The 19,948-nt window shown below is 63.7% G+C and overlaps 3 protein-coding genes across 20 annotated transcripts; 1 reads left to right on the top strand and 2 right to left on the bottom strand.

Annotated features, from left to right (window-relative positions):
* Window positions 1–1,299: 1,299 nt before the first annotated feature.
* Window positions 1,300–6,330, bottom strand: RFNG (RFNG O-fucosylpeptide 3-beta-N-acetylglucosaminyltransferase). Of its 4 annotated transcripts, none has more exons than XM_032456500.1 (8): window positions 5,958–6,330; window positions 5,399–5,462; window positions 4,730–4,832; window positions 4,440–4,593; window positions 4,058–4,146; window positions 3,813–3,978; window positions 3,223–3,308; window positions 1,300–2,243 (listed from the first exon to the last, which is right to left on the bottom strand). In XM_032456500.1, exons 1-8 carry the CDS (start codon window positions 6,261–6,263, stop codon window positions 2,240–2,242), a joined length of 972 nt encoding a protein of 323 aa, XP_032312391.1. In that variant the 5' UTR covers window positions 6,264–6,330; the 3' UTR covers window positions 1,300–2,239. The 4 variants fall into 4 exon arrangements, with proteins under 4 accessions (XP_032312391.1, XP_032312389.1, XP_032312388.1 ...); XM_032456498.1 differs by lacking the exon at window positions 1,300–2,243 and adding an exon at window positions 2,264–2,347; XM_032456497.1 differs by lacking the exon at window positions 1,300–2,243 and adding an exon at window positions 2,264–3,147 and having other exon boundaries at window positions 5,958–6,329.
* GPS1 (G protein pathway suppressor 1) lies at window positions 4,858–11,530 on the top strand. 12 transcript variants are annotated; one of them, XM_032499140.1, is made up of 15 exons: window positions 6,389–6,436; window positions 6,603–6,806; window positions 7,290–7,382; window positions 8,049–8,107; window positions 8,588–8,752; window positions 8,979–9,114; window positions 9,211–9,288; window positions 9,415–9,475; window positions 9,872–9,957; window positions 10,162–10,256; window positions 10,366–10,471; window positions 10,548–10,628; window positions 10,710–10,847; window positions 10,919–11,053; window positions 11,130–11,530. In XM_032499140.1, the coding sequence occupies exons 1-15, from the start codon at window positions 6,404–6,406 to the stop codon at window positions 11,202–11,204; spliced, it is 1,545 nt and encodes a 514-aa protein (XP_032355031.1). In that variant the 5' UTR covers window positions 6,389–6,403; the 3' UTR covers window positions 11,205–11,530. The 12 variants fall into 12 exon arrangements, with proteins under 12 accessions (XP_014406645.1, XP_032355036.1, XP_032355035.1 ...); XM_032499139.1 differs by having other exon boundaries at window positions 8,576–8,752; XM_032499138.1 differs by having other exon boundaries at window positions 7,926–8,107; window positions 9,418–9,475.
* Window positions 11,531–11,772: 242 nt separating this feature from the next.
* On the bottom strand, window positions 11,773–18,653 carry DUS1L (dihydrouridine synthase 1 like). Of its 4 annotated transcripts, none has more exons than XM_032499148.1 (15): window positions 17,895–17,971; window positions 17,705–17,784; window positions 16,890–17,136; window positions 16,299–16,407; window positions 15,746–15,796; window positions 15,308–15,420; window positions 14,720–14,802; window positions 14,416–14,519; window positions 14,049–14,193; window positions 13,769–13,865; window positions 13,600–13,688; window positions 13,025–13,170; window positions 12,564–12,601; window positions 12,269–12,344; window positions 11,773–12,171 (listed from the first exon to the last, which is right to left on the bottom strand). In XM_032499148.1, exons 3-15 carry the CDS (start codon window positions 17,124–17,126, stop codon window positions 12,032–12,034), a joined length of 1,428 nt encoding a protein of 475 aa, XP_032355039.1. In that variant the 5' UTR covers window positions 17,127–17,136; window positions 17,705–17,784; window positions 17,895–17,971; the 3' UTR covers window positions 11,773–12,031. The 4 variants fall into 4 exon arrangements, with proteins under 4 accessions (XP_032355039.1, XP_032355038.1, XP_032355040.1 ...); XM_032499146.1 differs by lacking the exon at window positions 17,705–17,784 and adding an exon at window positions 16,598–16,668 and having other exon boundaries at window positions 11,888–12,171; window positions 17,895–18,653; XM_032499147.1 differs by lacking the exon at window positions 17,705–17,784 and having other exon boundaries at window positions 17,895–18,027.
* Window positions 18,654–19,948: the final 1,295 nt, after the last annotated feature.

The raw sequence follows: 19,948 nt of genomic DNA, 5'->3' as shown, positions 1-19,948 counted from the left end.
TATATATTGGCTCACTTTTTAAGTGGCATCTTTACTGAGACGCCATTCGCATATCAAAAAGTGTAGTTTTGAAGGGTATATAATTCGGTAGGTTTTTAATTTTTTCCTTTTTTTCTTTTATTAAAAAATTAACTTTTTTCTTTTTCTTTTTGTTTTATGAGAGGGAGGTGATTACGTTTATCAATTCATTTATATTTGGAGGAGGCACTGGGATTGAACCCAGGACCTCGTGCATGCTAAGCACATGCTCTGCCACTTGAGCTACACCGTCCCCTATTTTTTGTTTTTCTAATTAAAACTTCCCTTTTTGTTTTTGTTTTTATTCTTAACTCAGTAGTTTTCATTACATTCACAGAGTTGTATAGCACCACCATAATCTAACTCCAGAATGAAGTTAATTCCCAGTATATTTTTCATTTTCTAGATACAATTTTGATTAGCCTGGTATCCCTGAGAGGCAGATTCAGATACAAACATCATTAATTCCCATTATTTGCGGAAGTACGAAGTCGCTATGAATACTGAATGACGTAATGCTGGGCCCTTGCTCTTGGGGAAATACACACACACACACTTTGCCGAGATTAGCATCTCGAACCCTACAAGCAACTCATCCCTGTAGACTCTGTTTCCCCTGTTTTACAAAAGAGACGGGGAGGTTCGGAGGTGTGAAGCGACCTGCCGGAGGCTGCCCCACCCAGAGGTACACGGCTGGGATTCAAGCCAGTCCCGCCGGCCCGGAGCCGGCGCGGCCTGCTTGCTCCGCACTGCCCCCTGCTGTCTGCATCCTCTCCCGGCATCTCTGAGGCAGAGCCTGGCCTGGTTCTCCCGCAGCTGGGGTGGGCACATCTGGCGACCCAAGGTTTTCACCGTTCTTCCCATGTCTGAGGGTGACCAGAAAAGCAGCTGTTGATTTTGGGGTTGCAGATAAATTTTATCTTGAGGGTGAGCTTGCAAATACAGAATCTGCAGATAACAGGGCCAGACTGTGCTTCCAACCCCCCAGGAAAGGCCCCGCCCACCGGCAGCCCCGCCCCGCCCCGCCCCACCCCGCCCCGCCCCCGGAGGGCTGGCCCACTTTGGGGCTCACCCCTCTCCTAGTGCTCCCTCAGCGCCTGGTGCTCAGTGACGCTCCGCAAGTGGCTGTCCAGAAAGTGTGAGCGGGAGGGCCGAATGCATGCAACTTCATTTTGAACCTTATTAACAGAATTTTAACTTTTGCTCATTATGCATCTGCTGTATGTCTACTATAAAACATATTTGTTACTTATAAAATGTCAAAAAGTGGACAGAGAAACATTTTTTACCAATTTCTTGTGTATTTTTCAGAGGCAATCAAGCAAACATTTCTCTGAAGTAGACGGACCACCCACTGGGGCAGACCTGGCAGCTGTCAGGGTGCCGGCCAGCCCCGTCTCCCCTTGGAGGGTGCTGGGCTTGGGGGTGACTGCTCCCCTGGACCTGGCGAGGAGGGAGCCTGCACCTCTGAGGCTGGCCGTCCCGGTGGGAGGCTGAGGCTGCCCCAGCTGGGGAGGGGCAGTCTGGTCCCATGTGATGCTGCCCTGAGTCTGTGCTCTGCGGAGGCCCCCGTGGCTGGGGCCTGGGAGGCTCAGCTCATGTCTAGGTCCCGAGGAGCTGCTGCACATCTCATGTCTGGGAACGTGAGGGGGAGTGGCCGCTGAGCACAAACAGTCCCCGGTGACCTGCCAGAAACCTCTCCAAGGGACCAGGTGCCCCACCACCAGCCTTTGCTGACTCCAAGCTGCTTGTTTGGGTACTTTACTGCTGGCCTGCCCTAACACAGAGACACATACGTCTGCCCCCCTCTGCACAGCACGCACACGTTCGTACCCACCTACATAGCAGCATACGCTCATTTACACAGCAGTTCACACACACGCGTGAACACCCGTGAACGTATGCACACACACTCATGGACGCTTCTGTGCCTGTGAGACACACACACACGTGCCACAGCGTTCTGAAAAAGCAAGCAAAACACCCAGGAAGTCTGCCTCCTGGGGCGAGGTGTGTCATGTTCCCCTCGTTTCTGCAGGATCCCCACCCCCATGTACGCTCCGAGTCACGCCGGGGAGTCCAGCGGGCAGCTCAAGGCTGACTGGGAGGCCGGGAGGAAGGCAGCTCTGCCCAGGTGGAGCTGGTCTCGGGGCAGAGCCTCACAGGGAGGAGCTGAATGCTGTGTGGCCCCGTCCGGAGCTGAGCTTCCATGTGTAGCCGGTTAACTAAGACAAGGACCAGAGAATAACAATCAAGCCTTTATTCACTCGCTGCAGCAGCCGAGCAGGAGCAGAGGGCAGGCGCTGCCTCCCCTGTCTGTTTCTCCTCCCTGGAAAAGTACCGTCAAGGTGAGTCCGCTGGCAGGACGGGGATGTCTCACTGCAGGGGGACCCCAGGCAAGAGGCTCCCACTGTTTTAAGGACGTGGGGTGGGGGGAGGGGATGGGGAAGCACTGAGCAGTGAGTCAGCCCCTGAGCGGAGATGCCTGGGCTAGGAGTGATCGGTGCCTAGTGCAGCCGGCCAGGGGCCTGCGTCCCGGCGTGCAGCTCCCCTCAGAGGCAGGGCGGCCCTGGCTGGGCTCCGAGCCTGGCGTGTGGAGGGCAGCCCCCCTGGGAGGACAGCCGGCGCAGCCGCTGCAGTTCCCGCTGCTTGGCTGCGAGACCTCACCCAAGACCCTGGCCTGGAGTCCCCTCTCCAGCAAGGAGGGGAGCAGGATGGAGCCCTGGGAGCCGGATGCCAGCCCCGTCCCAGGCCCCCTCACCCTTGGGTGGAGGCCCTTCAGGTGACAGTGGGGGCTGGGCTTGGAGGAGGAGCATCCTGCACGCTGCAAAGCCTGGACCCCAGGGCAGGAACACGGCGCCAGGCCTGCCAGGGGCCATGTAGGAGTTGGCAGGCCAGCCCGAGTGTCCCCCTGGATGAGGCCGTGGCCGTAGCCACCTGGGGCAGCTGACTGAGCCCAGGGCGGGCAGTTCCTGCTCCCTTGGGCAGCCGTCGCCCACCCACACTGGGGGCAGAGCCAGAGCCACGTTTGGGTCACGGGTCGAAGGTCACCGAGAAGCGAGGTCATCCTGCTTCCGCGCAGGACACCAGTCTGTGTCCGGGTAGAGAAGGCAGTGGATGGACTTAAACCTGGGAGGGAAGTGGGGGTCAGGGCTGCAGGGAGGGAGGGCTGGTGCCAGCACGCCTCCCCTGCCCGCCCCTCACCTTGTGGGGTCCTGCTCCCGGCTGAAGCCTCCGGCCACGTTCACCACGTTCTGAGGGTTCTCAGGGCCCCCATAGCTCAGGGTGACCTGGGGAAGAGGAGGAGGGACAGTCGCTCTCTTCGGGCCAGCGTCTCCTGCTGTGCCCTCCAGGGGAGAGGCCGCTCGGCCTCCCAGTTCCCCAGAGCCCCCGACCCGGTGCCCTCAGGGCAGACTCAGGAGCAGCACTGGAGGGCGACGTGGGCTGAGGGCCGCGGGCGGCCTCGGCCAGCATGCAAGACACCTAGAGAGGTGGCTGGCGCACGTGTGGGGGTGAGGGCTTTGCAACCCTCTGCCCAAAGCTGATCCTCCCTCCCGTCACCCCCGGACCGCTGCCCTGGGCCCATCTGCCTCGGAAAGCCCAGATGCTACCCTTTTCAAACGGGCCCCGACATTGAGTCTGGGAGCCCCCTACACCCAGGATCCTGGGGCCTGGCAAATTTGCCGGAGTGCTGGGACCCACCCCTGAGTCCTTGCTCAACCAGGAGCCCACTCGGGCGCCGAGTGGGATGAGCGCGCGGGACCCAGCAGAGGGCAGGGGCCGGGCGGGCCTACCTGCTGGAGCACGGAGTTGGGCGGCAGCCTCTGCAGGTTCTCCAGGTGGGAGTGGAAAAGGGAGCTGTGCAGCAGGCGGGCACCCAGCAGCCCCTCCACGATGTAGCCCACCGTGCAGTCGTCCGGCAGCCGCACGCGCTCGGCGGTGCTCATGAAGCTGCCCAGGCTGGGGGTGGGCAGTGGAGGACAGGTCAGCGCCACCCTATCTCTGTACCCCCAGCCCGCACTCTTGCCGCCCCACTCACCTGGCCCAGGGGCTCATCTTGAGGGCCAGGCCCCGGCTCAGGCAGAACCCGGCCCCGCCTGTAGCGAACCAAAACTTGACGGTGGTCACCTGGGTGGAGAGAGCTGGCAGTCAGGGCTCCCCACCCTGACTCTTCACCTAAACACCCCGGGGGTTGTCCTTAAGCCGCCCTTCAGGGCTCCTAGGCAAGCGACAGAAGGCCCCTCGGAGTGCCGGGGAACCCAGACTTCTCCCATGCAGTCTCCTGTGGCCCCAGCCCCTCCCATGGCCCCTCCTCACTGGCCCAGCTCCCGAAAAGCCCCCTCTGGGTGGATTGGACACCTGCCTCTTCCCGGCTGGGGTCTCCATGCTCTCAGCTGCCCCTCCCCGGCCCCAGCACTCACGGTGCCACCTTCCTGGACCCGCTCAGTAGCCTCGATGGGGTGGTCCAGGCTGGGCCGCCCCAGGTAGACGTCCTGGCTAGGTGAGAAGGTGGCCAGCAGCTGCAGCAGGCCTTCCGAGTTCACGTAGTTGTCATCGTCCACGTGGCAGAACCACCTGGGAGAGGTGCAGGACTCTCTGGAGCGAGGCCTGGCCCAGGGGGAGAGGCCTCCACCCCAGGCCCAGGGGTGTGGGCCCAGCCTCGGCCCTGGGCACTCTGGGGGGAGGGCATGGGCGCGCAGCCACCACGTACTTGCGTCCGGACTCGATGAACTTGTCATACTCCACCGACATCTTGCAGCACAGAGCCTGGCGGGTGTGCACAGCCGAGCAGTTGGTGTTGACGACGTGGCTGCCTGCCGGGTGGAGACACAGAAGCATGGAGGCCAGGGCGAGGCCCACTGCCAGCCCACCCCACTGAAGTCAGGGCAAAATGCAGCTGTCCTGCTCAAGGCTCCAAGGCGGGGTACAACGGTAGACCTGTCGTGGCCCCACTCGGATGACCCTGCTGCTGACCTCTGAGGTCCAGACAGACGACAACCATTGAAGCCTACAAGGAGAAACTCGCCCGGAAACAGGACTTGAGGTGAGACCATCCTGATTGAAGCAGGCCTGGAAGGGACGGTTCCTTACTGGCACCTCTTCAGGGGACATGGCTCTAGCCAGGGACCCTGGGAAGTCAGCCAGTGGCCGAGGGAGGCAAGGGAGGCAGAGCGTGGCTGGCAGAGTGGGCCCTGGACGCTGGGTCAGTGCCAGGTGGGCATCCTGACTCTGTTCTCTACCAGTTGTGTGACCCTGGGAAGGTGCTTCAACACCCCCACCCCGCCTGCACACAGCAGGGGGCCGTGTGGCACTGGACTGAGGGACACCTTGGAGGAGGCCTTCAGGCAGGCCAGCAGGGCTGGGCTCGGGGGGCACGCACCTCCCTGGAGCTGCAGCTCAGGGTCGTCCCCGTCGGTGAAGATGAATGTCTGCGGAGAGACAGCCTGTGAGGCATCGGGGTGGGGGGGCAGGCTGAGCTCAAACAGGTTGGGGTCACCGAAAAGGGGGGGCAGTGTTCCAGGGATAGCCTGCCAGAACACTCAGCACGCCTGGTGCCACTGGGGCTGGGCCTGCTCTCACTGGAGAAGTTTCTGGGGTCTCATCCAGTATCAGCCGGAGAACCCACCCAACACTGAGCCCAGAAAGGGGCGGGAGAGGGTGGACATACTCATGGTCTGGGGCTTGACTGCCCTGCTGGGGACACAGCAGTGGGCAGCGGGTCCTGGGCGGGGTTGAAGGGGGGGGGTCCCAAGGCGGAGGTGCCGGGTACAGGTCCCAGGTGGAGGATCCCAATGGTGGATGTCCAGAGGGCAGGAGTCGTGGAGGGGGTGGTGGCAGTGCCGGGATGGGGGTCCCAAGGTCGGGAATCCGGGGGGCAGGGATCCCAGGGCGTGAGAGGCGGCCGGGGTCGGCGGGGTCCCCCGGCGGGCGGGGCCCACCTGCCGTCGGGCGCGGGAGATCCAGGTGCGCAGCAGCAGCCCCAGGCGCGGCCCATGGTTTTTCCGGGTGGTCTTGACCGCGATGAAGACGTCGTCGGGCCGCAGGAGCGGGGAGGCGGCGGGCCGGGCAGGGGGCGCGCGCGGGCCGGGGTCGGGGGTCGGGGCCCGGGTCGGGGCCGGGGCCCGGGTCGGGGCCGGCACGGGCGCGCGGGACAGCGGCGGCGGCAGCGGCAGCAGCAGCAGCGCGGCCAGGGCCGCGGCCAGCGCGAGGCAGGCCCGGCACAGAGCCCCTCGCGCGCGGCTCATGCGGCCGCGGGACCCGCGGGCACCGCCCGGCCAGGCGCGCCGCGGTCCCTTTAAGGGCCGCCCCCTCCCGCGCCACGACCCGGAAGCGGCGGTCGCGCTGCCCCGGAAGTGGACGGCGCGCTGCGGCGGGGTGGGCGAAGATGCCGCTGCCGGTTCAGGTGTTTAACTTGCAGGTAACGAGCCGCGGCCGGCGGCCCCTCCGCGCCCCCGTCGCCGGGCCGGAGCGGGGCCGGCCGTGCGCGCCCCCCGCGCGGCGTCCTCCCCGCTCCCGGCCTCCGGCCGCAGCGTCCCGCCCGTCGGCCCCGCAGGCCCGGCGCGCTAACGCTCTCTCTCCTTCAGCAGCCAGCCAGCTCTGTGTCAGGGTCGGGGGGTGCAGAGAGTCAGGAAAGAATGAGGGCTGGCCCGGCCCCCCGCGCGGCCGCGTCGTCAGTGGCAGATGTGCACTGCGCCGCTCCCAGCGGTAGGTCAGAGCTCTTCCAGCCGGGCACGGCCGGGGACTTCAGCCTGAGTGCCAGCCTGTCGGCCTGTACGCTGCTTTATGAGGTACCTTCCAGGACAGGGGCCAGGACCAGGGCGCCCAGGCGACCCCCTCCCGCCTCCCGGCCGCGGCCCCGTCCCGCGGCGGGACTCGGCCCGGCGCTGCCTCTCCGGCTGCTCGGACGCGCCCGGGTCGAGGCCGCGTCCGTTTCGTCCCTGTTACTCGGAGGAGGCTGCGTCAGGATGGCGGCTGGGAACGCGTAGGGACCCTCGGGGGTCCCTGGGTAGCGGTCCTCCGGCATCTGCTTCCAGCCCCAGAGATGGGCTGTCGCAGTCCGGCCTGGGGTTCAGCTCCTGAGCCGCCAGTCTTGCCAGGAGGCTCCCCCTATGTGGCCGCGCTGGATGTGGTGGGGGTGCGGAGGGGCTTGGGGGACAGGAGCCCGCCCACCCGGGAGATGGCAGCCGGGCTCAGCTGGGGCACACTGAGGGTCTCTTGTCCTCCCTGGGCGACCCCTGCTCGAGGTGCCAAGGTGCTGACCTGTGTTGCAGGGGGCAGTGGAGCCCATGCAGATTGACGTGGACCCCCAGGAGGACCCGCAGAACGCGCCCGATGTCAACTACGTGGTGGAGAACCCCACCCTGGTACAGAGCCTGGCAGGTGCTGGGGGGGGAGGTTGTTGGGGTGTGTCCTGCTGGGAGGTCCAGGCTAGGCTCCCCACTCTGACCATGGCTTTTCCTGATCCAGAACCGTTAGGTCTCATAATGGGTTCCTAGTCAGCTCCAGAGTCTGCACCTGCTTCTCTGCCCCGGAGGAGCCCTGTGTGCCAGGCCGCCCCGCAGGTGGAGTTTCACCACCAGGGCAGGCCTTCCTCGCGGCCTAGCCTGGGAAGCACCATCTCCTTGCTGCTCAGCTTCATAACTGGCAGTTATGGGCCGGCGCCTGTGTGGCTCTGGCCACTCACCCCTGGGCGGCGCTCTACTCGAGGCCCATTCACTGGCCCACCCTGAGTGGCCTCTCGGCACCTGGACAGTAGTTTATTTGGTGCCCACATGCCTAGTTGTTCCCATAGTGGGTGCAGGGTCTCTCGAACCCAGGGAAGGGTTAGCATTCAGGCCCTTGCTCCTGACTCACTGGCCGGGGCTTGGGGTCTGGGGTCCCAGCTTGCACCATCCCCCCACCCCCAGGACCTGGAGCAGTACGCGGCCAGCTACAGCGGCCTGATGCGCATTGAGCGCTTGCAGTTCATTGCTGACCACTGCCCCCCACTGCGGGTGGAGGCCCTGAAGATGGCCCTCTCCTTCGTGCAGAGGACTTTCAACGTGGACATGTATGAGGAGATCCACCGCAAGCTCTCAGAGGCTGCCAGGTGAGGCTGGGGCTCCGCAAGACAGGCAGGGGCGCAGGCACTAGGGGCTGGGTGTGGTGTGTCTCCATCGGGGCCAGTCTGGGCAGGCGCCCTTCCTCTGCTCCTGCAGCGCCTGGTCCCACGACACAGTGAGAGGGCTTTCTTGTTGAAAAGCCAGGAGGAGCGGTAAATGGCCCATTGGGCTAGATTCTCACTCTCCCAGCTGAGAATTCAGGTTCTCTCCATGTCATCCTGGGCTGTTTTTGCACACCTATGTGTGTGGCAGTTCTGACACTGAGCAGAGCCAGTGGAGAAGACAATGTGATTCCTTCTCAGCACGGCCACAGGGCCCGTTTCCCGCTTGGCTTCCCCACCAGGCTGCAGGCTCCTGTGGTTGGGACTGCCCCTGTGCCAACTGGGCGCTCTCCTGGTAGGGGTGAGGGCTGCTGGAAGCACCCGCCTTCCTGTACGTGGGCCCTTGATGGCCAGGTCCTCCCTTAGGGAGCTGCAGAACGCACCTGACGCCATCCCAGAGAGTGGTGTGGAGCCCCCGCCCCTGGACACGGCCTGGGTGGAGGCCACCAGGAAGAAGGCCTTGCTGAAGCTGGAGAAACTGGACACTGACCTGAAGAACTACAAGGGCAACTCTATCAAGGAGAGCATCAGGTGCGCGGGGTAGTGGAGGGGCCCACCGAGGGCGCCAGGTGCACCTTCGGAGGTGGGGGCAGCCAGGCCCAGGCGCGCGAGGGGCAGGGGTGGGGGCAGTTCCTTCAAGGAGAGCATCAGGTGCATGGGGTAGCGGAGGGGCCCACTGAGGGCGCCAGGTGCACCTTCGTTGGGGGAGCAGCCAGGCCCAGGCCCCACCAGCGTCCACTCGTGGCCGGACCCACAGGCGCGGTCACGATGACCTGGGTGACCACTATCTGGACTGTGGGGACCTCAGCAACGCCCTCAAGTGTTACTCCCGGGCCCGGGACTACTGCACCAGCGCCAAGCACGTCATTAACATGTGCCTCAACGTCATCAAGGTGGGCCCTGGGACGGATGCTCTGAGCGGGGCCGCAGGGCGGCACTGTCGGTGGGCCAGGGTCGGGTGCCCCAGGCTGAGTCCATCCCACCCGCAGGTCAGTGTCTACTTGCAGAATTGGTCTCACGTGCTGAGCTACGTCAGCAAGGCCGAGTCCACCCCGGAAATTGCTGAGGTAACACTGGCTCTGTGCCCCTCAGACTCTGTCCCCAGTGGCCCTCATCCTCCTGGAGTCGCCCTTCTCTCCTCATAGGCTGAAGCTGGGACCAGGGTTGCTCATGTGTACCCCCTTCCTTTGCAGCAGCGTGGGGAACGTGACACCCAAACTCAGGCCATCCTCACCAAGCTCAAGTGTGCAGCAGGTGAGGGCACCACAGCAGACCCTGTCCCAGCTGAGGAAGCCCGTGGCCCCCACACCTATGTCACTGTCCAGCTCAGGTCCCGCATGGGGAGGCTAGTGTGTGACCTGTGGTTGGGAGTGGCAGTGTGGTTTTTTGACAGCTGCTGCCATGGCGGTCCCGTCCGTGTCCCATGTCCATCCCCCAGCCCCCGGGCACATCAGCCCACTAGACCTCTGCAGTGGGAGCAGCAGCTGCCCAGACTCCCAGGGCACCTGGTCCAGTGTCGCTGGTGCTCCCGTGGTCTCATTTCTCACGGGCCTGCGTTTCTGTCCCTGACACTGAGGGTCGTCTGGTGTAGGCCGCCCTGGCCCCTTCATCCTGGTGCTGGGCTTCATCCTACCCCCACCCCATCCCCAGGCCTGGCGGAGTTGGCTGCACGCAAGTACAAACAGGCTGCCAAGTGCTTCCTGCTGGCTTCCTTTGATCACTGCGACTTCCCAGAGGTGAGGGTCTCCAGGGAGGAGCCTTTGCTGTGGCTGAGAAAGCAGAGTGAGGGCTCTCTGCTGGGGTGTCTCCTGCACAGGGTGGGTCCCAGGTGTCCTCCAAGTGGGCAGTGGGTGGGTAGGGTGGGGGGACCCAACCCAGACTTCTGTCCTGCCTGCCTGTGACCCGGGGTCTCTGCACCCACCTCCCTGCTTGCCCCTCAGCTGCTCTCTCCAAGCAACGTGGCCGTCTATGGCGGCCTGTGTGCTTTGGCCACCTTTGACCGTCAGGAGCTGCAGCGCAACGTCATCTCCAGCAGGTGGGTGGCGGGGGGGTGGTTGCTGGGCCCTTTTCTCCGGCCCTGCGCCCAGCCACCTTCAGTGGGCAGGGGGCGAGTGGGGCTGTTCTGAGGAGTCTGCCATCTGTAGTTCTTTCAAGCTGTTCTTGGAGCTGGAGCCACAGGTTCGGGACATCATCTTCAAATTCTATGAGTCCAAGTACGCCTCGTGCCTGAAGATGCTTGACGAGATGAAGGTGAGGGGCCCGGCCCGGCCTGGAGGGCGGTGCAGAGGTCCCGGGGCCGCCGTCCCTGACCAGCTTTCCTCACCAGGACAACCTACTCCTGGACATGTACCTGGCCCCCCATGTCAGGACCCTGTACACTCAGATTCGCAACCGGGCCCTCATCCAGGTGAACAAGGGGATAGGGGCCAAGGCTGGGCGCCGCGGGTGCACTGGAAACTGGGCAGCTCACGTCCCCTCTGCTCCACAGTATTTCAGCCCCTACGTGTCGGCAGACATGCGCAAGATGGCCACGGCCTTCAACACCACAGTGGCGGCACTGGAGGACGAGCTGACGCAGCTCATCCTGGAGGGGCTCATCAACGCCCGCATTGACTCCCACAGCAAGGTAGCCAGGCCGCCCCCGGCGGGGGTGACATGAGGGGGCCCCGGGCCCTACTGAGCCCTGTGCCTCCCCAGATCCTGTACGCCCGCGACGTGGACCAGCGCAGCACCACCTTTGAGAAGTCTCTGCTGATGGGCAAGGAGTTCCAGCGCCGCGCCAAGGCCATGATCCTGCGGGCGGCCGTGCTGCGCAACCAGATCCACGTCAAGGTGCGGGCAGGGGTCCCAGGGAGAGGGATGGGGACGGTGTGTGCGCCTCAGGGCTGAGTGGCTGTCTCCACCACAGTCCCCTCCCCGAGAAGGGAGCCAGGGGGAGCTGACACCGGCCAACAGCCAGTCCCGCATGAGCACCAACATGTGAGGACCCCGGTGGCCTCCAGGACGCCTCGCCCCACCTGCTCCAGGCCTCCCACCTGCTCCCGCAGACGTCTGGAGGCATCGACTGTGGCCTCTTGTGGGACCTGGCTGCTGGATGATGTGGCCCTCGGCCCCTTCCCTCCCCCTTGCTGCACCCTGTGCCTGGGGCCCTGGGGCAGAGGTGGGCTTTGCTGGAAGGGGAGCCTGCAGGGCTCACCCCTGTGGCACTCAGGGCCCCACCCGGCAGCACACTGCCCAGCCCCCATGTTGGTGCGTCGTCTGGGGCTACAGTTGTTGAATCTCAGTCCATTAAAGGGCAGCCTGAGAACACCCCGCACCACTCCTTCCTGTCTCCGTGGGGTCCTCTGGCCCAGGCCCCAGTCCCTTGGGCTCCCCCTCTGCACATTCAGGTACCATGCGGGTGGCAGGAGGGAGCTGAGCCTCCCCCGCGTGGCTCTGCAGGGCTGCACCAGTGCGTGGCCCTTCAGGTGGGACGTTGCTACCCTTCCCCCGTCCTGCTGGCCCCGACTCCACCCAGGTCTGGATGACCTGGGAAGGCTGCAGGCCAGCTCTCTGCACGCCCAACTTTGAAGTGATTTATTGTCTATGTGAACACACGAGAGTTGTGAGGACGGGCCAGTTCTGCCGGGGAGCCTGCTCCCTGGTGCAGCACCTCCGGGCCCTCAGCCTGGGCTGAGGGGGACCAGCTTGAGCTTCCACGTGAAATAGCAGGAGGTTCCCTGAGTAAAGGCGTTTCCTTGAGCAGGATGTGCCGAGGCTTCGGCAGCGGGCCTGAGGCCTGGTGGGTGGCACGGGGGCTGCAGCTGCCCTTCAGGCCAGGGCACTGCCCACGACCTCAGGAAAGCCACTTGCTTCCCCAGGCCCTGCCTGCTGAGCTTCCTGCAGCTGGGGCCGGGCCCCCTTCCAGGCCAGGGACTTCTCCAGTTTGGTTTTAAAGAGCAGCCCATGACCTGGCAGAGGGGTAAGAGGAGGGAAACGGGGCTTAGGAGGCTGCAGAGCCAACTGCCCGGCAAGGGTGGGGGTGCTGAGGGCAGCAGGTACCCTCACCTGGGCAGTCAGCGGTTTCTCGGAAAGCTCGCTTCTTGCAGCAGCCACGGCAGAGGTTAAACACACACCTGCTGCCCTGGAAGGAGGAAAGCCTGTGAGCCTGGGGCTGGTGCCCTTCCCTGGCCGCCCTGGAGCCTCAGCGAGTGGCCAGGGCTGGCCAGGAGCACAGGAGGGGCTGTCCTAGGCTGGGCAGCGCCAGCCTCACAGGGAAGAAGCCCCTCCCAGCCAGGAAAAGGGCGCTCGCCCAGGTGCCCACCCCTCCGGGGGCTGAGCTCTGCCCTGGGCCAGGCCTCACCTTTGGGTTTCCACACTGATCACACTTGGCATATTTTGCTGGGAAAAGAACAAAAAGAGGTGCTGGTTGAAGGAGGCAGGCCCACCCACCATGGCCATCTCCTCCACAGAGCCCCCAGGGACTGTCCCCGCTCACTGGCTGGGCGGCTCTGGGAGGGCAGAGGACGCGGCGTGCATGGTCCTGCTGGGAAACCTCCTCCCACCCACCCAATGGTCTTCGGGCTCCATGCCCACCACAGACGCCTCCCACTGGAAGGCCCTTCTTGGGATGGCAGCCCTGAGGGAAGATAGCAGGCAGGGCTGCTGGCTGGGGCCTCCTGGAACCCACCAGCCTCCTTGGGGGCTTGTGGACAGGTCACAGGGCCCTTCCTGCTCTTAGGAAGCATCAGAGCACCTGTCCTGGGGGCCCCCCACGGGGGTGGGCAGCCTCCTCCCCAGACTCCAGCAGTGGGAGCAGCTTACGCTTCAGTGAGGGGTCGAAGGTCTTGTGGGGGTTCCTCAGCTGCTTCTTCTGCTTATTCTTGGACAAGATGTCCGTGATGCCCTCCTCGTCCTCCAGGGCCCGCTTGCTGCGGGCAGCCCCACCTTCCTTGCTCCCCTCCCTGGGCCTGGAAAGAAGGGGCAGCGGGTAGAGCTGGGGAAGGCCCACGAGGGGCAGCCGGCCCGCTGCAGCCCCAGGGTGAGGAAACGCGTGCAGCTCCTCTGGGGCTCGGTTCAGGCTGCCCAAGCCGGGGCTGGGCCCCAGTGGCTGGCACAGAGACTGGGACACGGTGGGGCACCAGGGTCTGAGCCACTGAGCAGGGCTGTGGCTACAGATGACAACCCAGAGGAAGCCCAGGAGGGTCACCTCCTGACGCCAGGACAAATTCACCCAGGATCAGAGGAGCTTAGAAAAGCAGCTTACAAAAAGAAATGATTTAAAACCTAAGCACAGGCTGACAACGGAGAGCCCGCCCCGTGCCGCCCCCAACAAGCGCGGTCCCTGAGGGGATGGAGCTGGCCCCCCTCGCCCCCCAGCCCACATGCAAGAGGCTCACCCTGGCCGGAAATAGGGCTGGCAGATCCAGTGGGAGAAAGGCAAGCTGCCCGAAGGCTTCTCTCCCTCCTTCTGCCTGGATATATCCTCCTGCAAAAGCCCAGAGGCCCCAGGGTCAGAGGCCCCAGCCCCTCTCCCGCCGCCCGGCACCACACCACTGCGGCACCCACCTGACACCGCAGCCTCAGCTCCCGGCTCACCGCCACAACGCCCTCCAGGGTCTTCACCTTGGCGAGCTCCTCACGAAGCTGCTGATGCACCTGCAGCCTGAGACACATGGCCCATCAGAGCCACCGAGCACTGGGCAGAGGCCAGTCTCTCCTCTGACTCAGGCCCCCTGCCTCCTGCCCCGCTCCATCACTGCAGCCCCCTAGACCTGAGTCCATCTTAAAACCCTCAGTGCCCAGGCAGGGCTCAGACCAGACAACTTTTGCCCTGGGGGCAACTCACGTGTGGTGCCACAGCTTGAAGAGGTGGGCACGGACGTAGGACAGGGGGCAGGGGTGCTGGCGCACAATGTCCAGGTACTCCTCGGCCAGCTCCCAGACGGCGGGGCTGCGGCCCTCAAACAGGGCAGGGTTGTGCAGGTTTCCCTCTGCAGGGGAAGGGGGCTTGAGGCTCAGGGGCTCACACCCCAGAGGGATGTGCCCCCTGCCTCACCCCCTGCCAGGGCAAGGCCAGCCACTGGCCTGAAAGCTCTGGCCTGTCAAGCAGGCGGGGCCCCTCAGTGCGGGCAGCATGAGCCTGAGGCCATTCAGCTGGGCCAGTGGCCCCACAACGCGGATGGGTCCCTCCATGGGCAAGGGTGCACCCTCACCTGCACTCATGACCCCCTGTACCCCCGTGTCCTGGAGGCAGCGCTCCACATCCCGCAGACACTGGATGTTCCCGTTGGCAAACACAGGGATGGCCACCGCCTTCCTGTTGGGAGTAGGACGGGCAGACACTCAGAAGAGGATGCTGGCCCGTCCCCACCCGTCAGACTCCATCCAGGCAGGGCCTCTCCCTTCCCCCAGCCCCCAGCCTCCCCACCCCAACCCTACACTCAAAGGGCTGAGTGCCCTGCCCTGGGGCCAGACTGTAATGCCCCCGGCCCCCGGTTTCCCCCAGGGCCCACTCACCGCACAGCCTTGATGTGCTCCCAGGACGCGCTGCCGGACAGGGGCCCCTTTTGCTCTTTGGTGCGGCCGTGCACTGTCAGCAACTAGGGCACAACAGCGCCAGCTCAGCCAGGCTCTCCGCTGCAGCCCCCAAACCAACTGCAGGGAACCCTCTGCCTTCGGCTGCGGGGCATCAGCTTCCCATGCGGAGCAGAGCAGAGGCCATCCTGTGCCTGGCTCACTCAGTCCCCACCCTGGTCCTCTGGGCTGCACTTAGGGCCACTGACACCGTGGGGGTGCTACCTGGGGCTCCCACATCAGAGGCCCCCCCCACCCCCAACGCCACCCAGGATTCAGAGTGAGGTCCAGACCCTTTCTCAAAAGACCCTGCTCTCTTGGAAGCAGCAGTAGCTCCGCTGCCCAAGGCCAAAGGCACGAAAGAGGAAGGAAAGGGCTGGGGGGGTGGGGAGAAGGTGGCTGAGGCTCAGCACCCCCTACCCAGTACTGGCGTCCCCAACCACCACCTAAAAGTCCCTGTGAATCCGGCCCACCCCAGGGGTAAGCCCTCAAAGGTGCTCCTAGAGGCGGGGGACAGCACGGGGCCCTCACCTGGCAGCCAGCCTTCTCCAGCATCTGGGCGTACCGCACGGTCTTGTCGATCTCTGGGAAGACGCGGATCTTGCACGTGACGGGGACGGAGAGCTTCTCGTGAGCGAGCAGAACTGGGGGACGGCAGCGTGGGTTCCGAGAGGCAGGCTGTAGGGGCCCACCCGCAGGCAGCCGCTGAGAGCCCCGCCTCCCACCCCCAGGCGCCAGGAGAGCCGGCAATGGGCGACGACGCTGCCCCAGCACCCACTATCTGGTTCTAAGGGGGTGGCTGGCATGGGACGGGCCACTCTTCACAGCCGCCTTCTACCACAGGGAGAGCGCCACGGCCAGGATTCTGCTGGCCACTGTCCTTTCCCGAGCCCTGCCAGGCTGTCTCTGGGGCTTGCCGCTGTCCACAGCGCGGCCCCAATCCCCGCAGGGAGCATGTGGCCAACTCACTCATTCTCTGGAGCAGGTCCCACTCCTCCTGCAGAAAGGCGCCGTAGTGACCTACGAAGGACAGACATGGCCTCTGCACCCCTCCTGCAGCCACACGGGCCAAGAGCTGCCTGGCCAGGTTCTATTCTCCACGTGGCCTGAGCACACGAGTACTGAACGGAACGCCCACCCTACACGGTCTCTGGTCAACTGGCACATCCTCAGGCCCAGGGACAAAGGCCAAGATGCCAGGGGAGCAGCCACTGGCACCCAAGGCAGCACAAGAGTATTGGGGCGGAACTCCTTTCAGCAAAACCAGTTTATCCAGAGGGAGTCCAACGACATAACCCAGCAACAAAGGGAGCGACTGGCCTCTACCAGCCAGCTGAACCCCAGCCCCTGACCCTGGCACCCGAGGTGGGCTGCCATCCAGAGAGAGGAGCAAAGAGACGACTGGCTGCCGCCTGAGCTGCCACCACCTGAGGCAGGGCCAAGCCTGCGCCAAGCCCTCACCTCGCTCGCTCCCAGGGCACCTGCGCTCAGAGCCACACCTCTGCCTAAAGCCGGCACTCACCGCGCTTGGCTATCATCTGCGGGCAACCCAGATTCAGGTCAATGGCGTCACAGTAATCCTGCGCCAGGAGAGCCGCCTGGACAAACACCTCTGGGTCATTGGCACAGAACTGGAGGAGACGAAAGTCGCCATGAGCCCCAGCCAGGCCCCAGCCCCCAAGCTGCCCCGAGGGGTCCACGTGTGACCAGCGGGGGTGTGGTCCCGGGGATGAGCACATGAGGCAGCCCGTCCCAAATGTCACAGTGTGACTGAGCTGGGACGCGTCCCCAGGCCAGCAGCAGGCTGAGTGAGAGACTCACATGGAAAGCCGGCATCGCTGACTTGGCCAAGAGCAGAGCCGTTCTTTCGAACGGTTCTGATAAGCAGGGAGCTACAAGAGACACGTGTGGGTGATGTCAGGGGGCCATGAGTCTTTCACAGCACCCAAGCCGTCTGTTCGCCAGAAGTCAGAGACTGCTCTTGGAAAGGGGTCAGTCTCGGACAAACGGCAGCCCGTGGCCTCAAAGTCTCCCCGAGGATCTCAAGGGCTGTTCCCAGGGAGGCTGAGGGAAAGGCGCCCTGCTGGCCGTCTAGGGCTCTCGCCCTGCCCACCTGCACGATGAGGGGCCGGTCCTCGGGGCACACTTCGCAGTACAGGTTCTCTTTGCGGTAGTTGGCATCGCGGACGAAGACCTGGGCGTGCAGCATGGGCGTGTAGCACAGCTGGGCCCCGTGGCGGCGACTCAGCAGCCTCCAGGCCAGCTCGCTTTGGTCCACCATGGGGGCCACCACGTGGCGGGCCCCCCCCAGGGTGCGGCTCCAGAACTCGAAGCCCTGCAGCTTTGGCATGGTCTCCACACTAAAGGGAGAAACCAGGGGCTGAGGTGCGGCCTACGGAGAGCTGGTGCAGGCACACACTGTCCTCGAAGCCACTCCAGTGGAGGCCTCGGGCAAGTCACTCAACCTCTCTGAGCCTTGACCCCTCACTTGTTAGCGGGATTAAGATGTCTGCCTGGCAGGACCGCTGTGACCAGTCAATGAAACGTGAATGCAATGTCCTGTTGGCACCTGGCCCAGAACTGGCCACCATAAGCAGCAGCTATAACCTGCAAGGCCCAAGGACCCCACCACCGCAGGATCACCCTGTGGCAACAGCGCTGGAGGCCTGCCTTCCCTGCCCAAGGTGGGTGCAGGCGCTCACCTGGCCACACTCTGCGCCCTCCCCCGGGTGTCAGGTGGTCCTGCACAGGGACTCAGAGTACTCTTCCCTCGGGCTTTACCTGGGCGGGCCAACCTCGCTGGAGGCATCCTCCCCTAAGAGGATTCAGTGGGCGGCGGCGGAGACGTGATTAGGACAGGAAAGACCAGGAGGGACAGGGTGTGCGGGAGGCTCGGTCTGCGAGAACACGGACTTCGCGTTCTCTTACCTAGTTCTGAAATTACTAAGCAGGGTCACCGGTTTAATAGTCGACTAAGTGCCCAGCCGCAGGTCTGACATTTCCGGAAACTGTGAAGTTACAGGCAGAAGTCACCCAGGCCGCCCATGCGCTGCCCAGACACACCAGCGCATGAGCGCGTCCAGCGCGGCGCGCTCCACCCGCACCCGCAGGAACCTACCTGGGCCGAGCCGGGCCGCCTGGGCGCCCGAGCCGGGCCGCGGCTCCTCCCGACGGGGCCGGGCCCTCCGGAGCCGGGGTGGGGGCGGGGCCCGCTGGGGGAGCCAGGAGCTCCGGGGGCGTGCGGCGGGGGTCCCTTGGGTGCGGCTCCCGAGCTCGCGCCGCGCCGTGAGGCAGCCGAGCCGGGGCCGCCGCCGGGCCGCCGCCGGGCCCAGGGCTCCGCGCCGGGGCCGCCGGAAGGTGCTCCGCCAGGGCGGTCCGGGCGGCCGCGGTGCGGCGGGAAATGCGTCCCCGGGAAACCGCGCCCGGCTGCCGAAGGGCCGGCCTCGGGGATGGGGCGGAAGGAGGTCGGAAGTCGGCTCCGCCCACCGCGGGAGGCGGGGCTCGCGGGGCTCCGGCTGGGGCCGCCGGGGCTCGCCCCCTCGCCCGAGCCGGGTGTGGCCGGCGTCCGACGCGCGCCCCGCCCTTCCTCCCGAGGGGCCCGGCGCTGAAGCCCCGCCTCGGCCGCGCGCGGAACCCCGCAAGGCTCCCCTGGCCGAACGCGCTGTGTTACGGCGGGAACCACCCCCCGCGAGCGCCCCGGCCGGCGGCCCCGGGCCTGGCGGGCTCTCCCCTCCCCGGACCGCCGCTGCGTAGCCACCGCCGAGCCCCCGCGCGCCCGGGGAGCGGGCGCCGCCGTCCCTCCGCAGGCTGACGGCAGCCCCCGCGCACAGCCCCGAAAGGCGGGGAAGTCTTTCCGCTGGCAGAGCCGAGTTTCATTTTACCATCTCAGCCTTGAAGGGTCCAACGCTCCCAGGGGATCGGGGCTCCTCAACACGACCGCGCGTCACTGACACGCCTGGAAAGCAGCAGGTTCCCGGTGCCAAACCGCCGTCCTTGCCCGGCCAGCGTGGCAGCCAGCAGCCACATCTCGACGGTGCTTGAACGTGGCTGGTCCAAACGAGGATGCGCTGTAGCAGTAAAAAGGCACCCCACCCCAGGTTTCAAAGACTGAGCAGGAAGAAAAGTTAAATAGTTCATTTGTAATTTTTAAAGTATTGATTACCTGTTGGAATAATGTTTTTATATTAAGTTAGGTTAAATACATCATTAAAACTAATTTCATCTATCTTTTTCTGTATAGCTACTAGAAAATTTAAGTTTTTGTATGTGGGGGAGATTTCTGGAGTAGCAGATAGAAGGGCTGACCAAATCTCCCAAAAAAGCAATGATGAAACTGGACAGAACTTTTAAAAGCAACCATTCCAGGACTCTGAAAGTTGACCAAATGCATACAATGTTTGAAAAACACTTACTGAAAAAGAAAAGAAAAGAAAGCATCGAACATCTGTAAGAACGGGGGGAGTCCCTGGAGTTTTAGTATCCAGCTACTTTTATTTGCTCCCTCCCCATGGTAATTACACCACAGCAAGGTAGGCCTTGAGGACTTGAAGTTCCTACAGACACTGGAAGAAGGACTGGGGAAGGAGGAAAGCTCCAAAGAGTGTTTGTCAAAAACAGTTGCAATCACAGTAGCAAGCAACTGGGTAGAGGCCTAGACCTCAGCTGCCCGGGCCGTGGTGCTGGTTGGAGCAATAGCCCCGGCAGAACTTAACAAGGAAGGTCAGTGACTACGACAGCCATGGCGGGCATTGGTAAGATGCCCTTTGTAGTCTGCAAGGCTGTTCCTACAGTATGGAAAGACCAGAAAGGGCCCCAGCTATACACTCCTCTCTGGCTGAATATGAGGCTTTGTGCAAGCAAAAAGTAAAAGCCAGGCCCAGATTGCAAACTGCGTGAACTAGCCTATACACGGAGCCATCAGCAGAGGATGGAGGCTTTATTGGTTCAGTTTGTTAAACAATCTCTGAACAGTAACTGGCTGGCCACTGAACTATAATGATCCAAGGACAAATCTGAGGAAGCCAGACTTACATATAAAAAAGGATTTTTTTAGAGTGAGGGTCAAAGGGTGCTTCCTTCATGGGAAGTAATCATCTGCAGCAGGGAAAAAAGTGTTTAAAAAAATCTAGTAGCTACCAGGGGTCACACACTGCAGAGGGGACAGGCTGTGCG

The sequence above is a fragment of the Camelus ferus genome, chromosome 16 (assembly GCF_009834535.1).
Source record: "Camelus ferus isolate YT-003-E chromosome 16, BCGSAC_Cfer_1.0, whole genome shotgun sequence".
Classification (NCBI taxonomy): Eukaryota; Metazoa; Chordata; class Mammalia; order Artiodactyla; family Camelidae; genus Camelus; species Camelus ferus.
The sequence above is the reverse complement of the archived record's forward strand: the minus strand, read 5'-3'. Positions and strand labels throughout refer to the sequence as shown.